This window comes from Alligator sinensis, unplaced genomic scaffold (genome assembly GCF_000455745.1).
Source record: "Alligator sinensis unplaced genomic scaffold, ASM45574v1 scaffold824_1, whole genome shotgun sequence".
Classification (NCBI taxonomy): domain Eukaryota; kingdom Metazoa; phylum Chordata; order Crocodylia; family Alligatoridae; genus Alligator; species Alligator sinensis.
The window spans coordinates 509,842-517,862 of record NW_005842463.1 but is presented as its reverse complement, the minus strand read 5'-3'; the positions used below and the strand labels follow the sequence as shown (position 1 = coordinate 517,862).

Below are 8,021 nucleotides of genomic sequence, written 5' to 3'. Positions count from 1 at the left end.
GAATCTCCAAGCTCCCTGCTCCCAGAACATGATCGGGGACCAGAGGCTGGGAGATCCTTATCCCCAGCCCCTGCTCCACCATCGCAATTGGGGAGTGGGGGGCTGGGAGACATTTATCTCCCAGGCTAAGCTCCATAGTCACGGGGGTTGGGCTGAGAGAGAAGAGTCTCCCAGCCTAAGTCCTGTGACCATGGATCCATGCTGGGAGCTCCCTGCTGGCAGGTGCAAGAAAGACCGTTCCCTGCTCAGCTCTGCAATCGTGGAGCTGGGGCTAGGAACTTATTCCAAGTCCCCTGATGGGGAAAGTTCCCAGCCAGGCCCAGGCTGTGCAGGAAAGCACGTGCAGCCTGGAGGTGGCTGGAGTCTGTCCTGTTTCAGGCAGTCCCCAGCCAGCTCTGGGCTGTACATGCAAACTTCCCCCCGCAGCCCGGTACTGGCCAAGAACTGTTCCGGTCAGGGGCAGGTCCCAGCCCCATGCCCTGATCAGGTGATCAAGGTACAGGGCTTGGAGAGAGCTATGGGGGGGTGGGGGGGGAGGTCCTAGCACCCTGCTCCTCCCCTGCAGCTCATTCCAAACCCTGTGCCCCTGATAAGGGAGCCAGGGCCAGGAGCTCCCTGCTGCCAGGGCAAGGGGACATTGCCGCCCCAGTGGTGGCAGGGGCCCACTGCAAGGCTGCAGGGAATTGGATGCAAATTTGGTCCCTAACCTCGCATGTGTAGACACCTGCCCAAAAACCCTTACTCAGGTGTTACTTACACCAGAGTAAATCTAAGCTGGAATAAATTCATATATGTATGTGCCTAATGTAACACCTAAATATTTTTGGAACCAAATAGATCAGAAAAAATCTATTCAAGCTATATTTTAACTCACAATTCAATTACATTTTCCTTTGTCTGAGACTCAATAATTAATTTTTTTTTAACTTGTCTGTCAAAAACACGCCTTTCATCAGATCAGATCAGATCAATATATCCATTTCTACAAAACCAAAAAAAAATGTTAGCATATAGGCAAGTGGCTCAATCTATCTGTATATTAGTTTCTTAGCATGAAAAGGGGTAAAAATAAAACAATTTATTCAACAGGGTGTGTTGATGCTTATTTCACAGACATTTAGGCCCACATGGTGTAGCCACAGAAATCCCTTTCCATTAATTAAATTAAAATAATTCAGTTTTCTCTCAAAAGGAAAGATTTGTTTCAGGTCACAAAAATGACTATCTTCGAAATTGTCGTAACATGACTGAGTCAAAGCCAACCAAATATCCCACTCTTGCTGTGACAACAGTTGATTGATTGTTTTTATATGCAGTCTTAATAACATTTATATTTTAAAGAAATCTGAATGATTGAAGAGCCTACTCTATGCATTCTGAGATGCCTGTAAATTTAGTGATTATAATGACAAATCTGTCAGCCAATGACAAATACAAAATTAACACTTAGACTTAAACAAACACTTTGAGTATCATGGCCAACAGCTGTCAAATATTTATATATTTGCTATGGAACAGCTTTTATTTGGGCAGATTTATTAGACAAATTGTTTAACTGAAGAGAGATATTCCAGAGTATTTTACTATTTGCAAATACTGCAGCCATACTAAACTCATGCCAAGGAAACGGTACATTTATTCTTGTATATTCCCCTTCTATTCTCCACTTTTATAAACAGGTGAGGGTATGTATGTAAATAAGATATTTTTCATAAATAATAAAAAGCATTATCTCCATTTAATTTTGTAATAATGCCATCATTGATCAAACTAAGATATTAATATTTTATCTCTCTGCCCATTTGCCCTGTAGTAGTCCATATAATATTTATAAAATGTATCTTTTTTGACAATAAAGAGAATTCTTAAATTTCAAACTAAGAATTGCTGGGTATCATAAATAAAAACAAATACTTAGGATTTATAAAGTACCTTATGTATTTAAAGCACTGCACAAATATAAGCAGCAATTTTTCAAAATTCTCATGAGATATGGGGAAATAAGTATTACTTTCTCTGCTTTACAGATGGAGAAACAGAAATAGATTTATGATTTGTCTGAGGCAAGTTAGGTGCAAAAACAAAATGAGATTTTTTTTCTGACTCTCGGTATTCTGCCCAGTCCTCCAGACAGTGATGATTTCCAATATCACCACTTATATAAAAGCTGGTCAAAACACTTACTGATTCAGAGAAGGTAACAGCTGGGAATGCACACATTTGGCCTGACATGATGTTCAGAATGAAAGTGACAGGATCTTTAAGGGTAGCCAGAAGAAAAGTAACTGATAAGTATATTTTTATTATGTGCTGACTGACATATGTTGAATATTTGCCTAGAAATCTAAAAATAGAAGAGCATTTTTGGTACACAGGATTATTTAGAAATAGGCCTGCAAATTAGGAACGCATTAAAAAGTTTGATCTTTTTATCCAAATTGTTTTACCTAGATGGATAATTTCAGATGAAGATTTGCTTAAATCAGTGGGGGTCAACCTTTTTGGAAGGTGTGCCACTAATTAGGCCTACACCCTCTCCAGGTGCCATGCCAATCCCCTTTTGCTACCTGATCTGCTGTTCTGCTTTCTGCTTCCTTACTTGTGCTCCCCACCCAATTTGTGCTTGCTTTCTGCTGTTTGCCCTATCTGCCACTGTGCTGCTGCATGCCAAACATACAAGCTGCCTGTGACACTTGTGGTACTCATGCCATAGATTGGCCACCTATGGCTTAAACCATCAATCCTCACCACCTCTTAAAGACTTCACATAATATGGAAATGTGCTTAGAGCTTTCTCACATGGAGGTTTGCTGATGTTACTTTTTTTTTTTCATATCTTAACCATTTTAAACAGAACAGGTAGTTCCAAAATGAAAATTTCCATTCCCTCAGCTAGTAGGGATGGAAGCAGTAGACTTGAATGTTTTCCCATCACTACATGGATTGCCCTTCCTTCAAATGGCACTCTAGTCTTAGTGGGCACATCTACACATGCGCTTTACTGTGCAGTAAACTATTTTACTGCACAATAAAGCATCATCATCTACACATGCATAGCAATTAGGCCAGTGTACACTAATTTACAGTGCCACTGGATAGTCCTGTCAGACACAGGTACAATCTGACAGCAGAGTAAATTACTACGCTTAAACACATATGGAGACAGCAACATCAAGATTAGCTTACTCTAGCTCAGATTGTGCCGTAGTTTATTCAGTTGCATTAATGCATGTGTAGACACGCCCAGTTTGTAAACTTTGGGAGCAGGAACGCATGTCTTCATGTATGTTTCTAAGCACCTAACAGAATAAGAATGAACTGAGGCCCATCAATCATTGTTCAAGAAGTGAAGTTATCTGTCATATCTGGACAGTTAAGGGTGCAGATAGAAGTGCAGATCTCAGCTGTAACTCAGAACCCTTTTTGTAAAGGGTTCTGAGTTAAAATGTTACTCCAGACCAAACAGAAGTTCACTGTTGGTTCCAGGGGGAAGGGGGATCTAGCTGTGGCTGGGAGCCTGCAGCCAGGTTCCCACAGCAGTGGCCAGGCCTCTGCCAATGCCAACTGTTTTCAGAATGGGAGGGGGGAAAAGCAGTGAAGGGAGCTAATCCTTGGGGCTCCCCAACTGGTGCTGAGGAGTGGGGTGGGTGAATTGGAGCCCCCCACCTCAGGGGGACCACCCTCCCCACACTCCAAGGCGGCTGAAGCCCTCCAAGGGGCTCCAAGGCGGTATACCCACACCACCCTCCAAGGCAGCTGAAAAAAACCCAGATTGAACTCCCTCAGCTCCCTTTCTCCCTTCCCATTCTGAAAACAGTGATAGGCTGGGACCTTCTGTAGACACAACTTACAAAAGAATCTATATTTTGAAATGTCTTTATCTGATACTTAATGCACTGAGGGGTCAGATTTTCACCCAATCAGCAATTTTTCAAGCTGTCTGTACTCACGCACTTGTGTTTGGTCACAGCTATAGACTGCTTCTGTGGCCAGATTGGGTGAAAATTGTCACTTCTGTCTGCACCCTAAGTGGTATCACCAGAAAGTTCACCGCTTCAGTGAGATTCTAGGAAAGGGTAGAAGTCTGAGAAGTCAGCGCTGGCCCTGGGAAGAGACTGTAAGTCTTGGCTCTTAGCGGATGCTGGGCAGAGAATCTGCACCCCAGAATGTTTGTAGTGGCTCCAAAGTTGAGGGCAGTCCCTAGACTCAGATTAGACTTCAGAAGCTTAAAAGGCTTGGAGATTCAGTGACTGGATCCCTTGACAAGAATCTGACAAGTAGTCAACAGGAGATGCATGGCCAGATGCTGCCACAAGCAATAAGTAGCTTAAATTCCAATACATAGCTTAGATCTACTGGTTACCTAATAACATTACAAGATTTATGAAACACATATCTGCAGTGCTAACAGGTTATCCAACTCTTCGATTTTAAATAAAATCAAGACATAAAATAGTATTATACTTACTGACTGTGATAGAAGACTCACAGTGGTAGTAGCCATTGGGTTGCTTTTTTTTCAGCATGGAGCAGAGATCTAGGCGGTGCAGGGTTTCATTTCCAAAATAATGGCTTTTAAAATTCTTATACAGGTTTGGATCAATTTTTTTCACCTTTAAATAATAAAATAAAATGACAGTCACTTCACTGGGAGACGGGGCTTCATAATATTACCTATGGTTCTGACTGAACGCTTTATTTTTGGAATAGCTCATTTCAACTTCTAAATGCAAACAGAATATTGAAAAATAAAGTGCCCAATCAATGGCTGAGCTATGGTTATCACAATACCTGAGAGTGGGCCATACCACCTTCCTTTAGACTGGTAGTACTCAACCTATCTGGCCCTGGGAATCTAGATGGGTGGCATGGGGCCTGTCTGCTGGCTGGATTTTGCATATGAAGTCAGTCCATAGGCATGATCCAGTGCAGGGTTACCCCAGCATCACTGAATCCAGCCACAGCAGCACCAGCTCAGCCCCACGTGCTGGATTCAGCTGCTACAATCCAGTGTATGGATCTGTCATCTGATCTGTGGGGCTCCCCACAGGTCTGGAATTTGGTGGCAGGGAAGCAGTGGCAGCATTAATTGCTGCAGCCCTGGGCTCTGCTGGCTGACATGGTTGCATGGAGCAGATCTGATCGGCAAGCCAGAGTTTGAGAAACACTGCTTTAGGCCATTCTCTCCCCAGATCAGAGCAGGGAGACCATTAAGTAAAAATAATTACTTATTACTCTGGTAGCTTACAACACTTCAACTAGGCTAGGGGATAGCAGCATTTTGCAGCGGAGGTCTGCTTTCTTGGAACTTATTGGGGGGATCTTAGCTGGTTATCTAGGGCAGCTTATATTTGCTCCCCCAGAGCATGGAAATATGATACTACCCAGGCAAACTAAGCGTTTTCATCTAGCTGTTAACAATTTGAATAATCAGCTCTGTGTTCACAAAACTGCAACTTGAAAAACAAAATTAGTACACACAGCCTTATATACAACTTCACAAATATTAACAAATGTTAATGTCAGCATCATTTTGCATTATGTAACACAAAGGCATACAAGTAGTCTCAGCCCTGATCTTTGCCTGTGATCTGAAATTCTTACTTAGTCATTAATCGTTTATCATCCCATTTGTATATTCGGTAAAAACAGATACTCTGTCTGCACATAGTACTTACTCCTTGTGGTCTTACCAGAAATATGCTGTGTTAAAAATAAAAAGAAAGAAAAATCTGTTTCCAGCACCCTTCATCTGATCTGTACTACTATCTCTGGTGATGTTTCAGTCACAATCACTCAATTTCCAATATGTGACCAGTCTTGAAATCCTTACTTAAGCCTTACTCAGGAAAATGCTCAGAGGAATTCTGTTTGAGTTAAAACAGAGGATTTGGCTTTCTGACTCTTAAACTAATTCATTGTCAGAAGTGGCAGTTCATGTAATTAAACTGTGGAGTAATGATGCCATCTAGTGGCCATCCATGTTAATGTCAAGCATGTAGTATGGTAGTTTGGGGCCTCATGCATGGCTAATACCTACCCTCTATTTAAATGCAATTTTCAGTAGCTAGCCTAGTACTCTAGTGCCAGTATTGAGGACTCCTGTGGGGCAGATGAGATTTTGAAGCTAAAATGCTATTATTTGCTTCCTTGCTGGAAGTACTGTGTAAAGGTACAGTAAGCCATCAATCAGTAGGCAGAGTGACTCGCCTCAAGCCTTTCTCAGCCAAAGACACCTGTTAGGATATGGAACCTTGATTAGGGTTGAAACAAAACCACGTACCTACATAAGCCACAACTTACCCTCTGCAAAAAGAGATATTGCTCCTGGGGGATGGACTGTGAAACAGGGAGAAGTGCCTGTATACTCCGAGCGAAGAATTGCTTTGTTCAGGGAACCGAGTGGTGCTTGCGATGGAGTTAGGAAGGAGTGCTTGGGGAAGTAGTGCTGGGAGGAATGGTTTTTGGAGGGGACAGGGTTACTAAGGTTACCAACCCTGCAGGATTGCCCTGGAGTCTCTAAGAATTTGATATAAATCTCCAGGATACTGCTGAAAGTCGCCCAGGAGATAAATAATAGTGCTTTGAAATCTTAGCTGGATTTTAACATATGTAGCCAAGTGAGTAGGTTAGAGATGTTGGCCTGCGGCAGTTGTGCCTCCCAGCTGCATGGGGCCACTGTGGCACCTGCAACAGAGACAGCCAGGCAGCCTCTCCACTTCCCTTCTTGCTGCTCCCCCTGCTGGATCACTATCAGGAAGGCCTAGGCAGCGCATTTAAGGTGAGGGGCCTAACACCAGACCTGGCTTCCCTCAGCTCCTTGCTGAGCAAGATCATATTCAGAAAAGCGGCTGTGGGGGCGGGTGTAGAGGTGTTTGTGGGAGAGTAGGAAGCCCCAGTCGTTACTGAGCTGTGTACGTGAGCACGTGGATGGAAAGTGTATCCGGTAGTTGGGGTGGCAGAAAGGTTTTGGGAGCGGTGCTCAGTGAAGGCATTAGGTAGCAGTGTCCGGCCTTCTAATATCTGGTTCCCCAGTCTCCCTGCAGGAGTGAGATGGGAGTCTCTTGCTGGCCAGTAGCCTGACCTGGTAACTAAAATGCCTTCTTTTCTCCACCTTTGACAAAAGGAAGCTGGGGATGGAGGATACAGGCCAAGGGACCACCAAGCAGCCAGCTGAGAAAGGCAGTGAAACTGCTTTCCTTGCCTCACAGGGGCAAATAGAGGCCTGGCTGGTTATCAGGCAGCAACGTGAGAGACCTGCGGGACAGTGGTGCTCTCTGCATGTCAGGGGCTACAGAAATTGCAGCCCGTTGCACCGTGTGAGGGTAGGGAAGGCGGCTGTCGATGCCGATCCGCGGTGGGTGGCTGGGATGTGGATGGGGCGGGGGTTGCCAGGCAATGCTCCCCACAGGCAGGGCAGGGAAACAGGCAGAGCCAAAGAGCACCCGTCCCAGACAAGAGCACAGAGGAGGCGGCATGGACGGGGACACGGATGACGGCTCTGTACTATGCGATAGGGTCCAGCCCCTGCTCAGGAGGGGCATGGGAGAGTGACGCCTGAAGGAGACAGGGACAGGGGGGTCAACGGTCTCCCGGTGGCAGCTGCTTGGCCTTTTTGCAACTACTACCAGCCTTCAGTTTGCTAAAGAGCATCCCTCCCAAAAGGTGAAAGGCCTCTGGGAGGAGGGGGAGGAGGAGGGCTGTTCTCTGAGGCTGCCTGGCAGGTGGCAATAGGCCATTACAGCGGGCAGGAGCTGTGCCATGTGCGCAGGGAGAAGAGGGGGATAGGTCTAGATGCCGTGCAGTGTTCTATGCGCATGTCTAATGCATGTCCGCGAGGATAGTTAGGTCCGTAGGCAAAGCAATGGGCATACGTGAGTGCAGGTGGAAAGGCTATACAAATGAGCAGCTATATGTCTGAGCACAGGCCTCTCCTACCTTTTAATTCCTGCAAAACTGCCCTCAAAACTTCCTGCTGTCACAAGAGTATGTTAGAGCTCAGATTCATTGTTATTCCTGCT

The 8,021-nt window shown here is 44.8% G+C and overlaps 1 protein-coding gene across 5 annotated transcripts in view; it reads right to left on the bottom strand.

Annotated features, from left to right (window-relative positions):
• AKAP7 (A-kinase anchoring protein 7) overlaps nucleotides 1-8,021 on the bottom strand; it is a 130,899-nt gene that overhangs the window by 67,721 nt on the left and 55,157 nt on the right. For all 5 annotated transcript variants that reach the window (XR_003095755.1, XM_025212454.1, XM_025212453.1 and 2 more), the window contains exon 6: nucleotides 4,469-4,613. Coding sequence is in view for 4 of the 5 variants with exons in the window: in XM_025212454.1 (XP_025068239.1) it covers nucleotides 4,469-4,613 (145 nt within the window). In the remaining variant the exon portion in view is untranslated. The remainder of the gene's footprint in view (nucleotides 1-4,468; nucleotides 4,614-8,021) is intronic.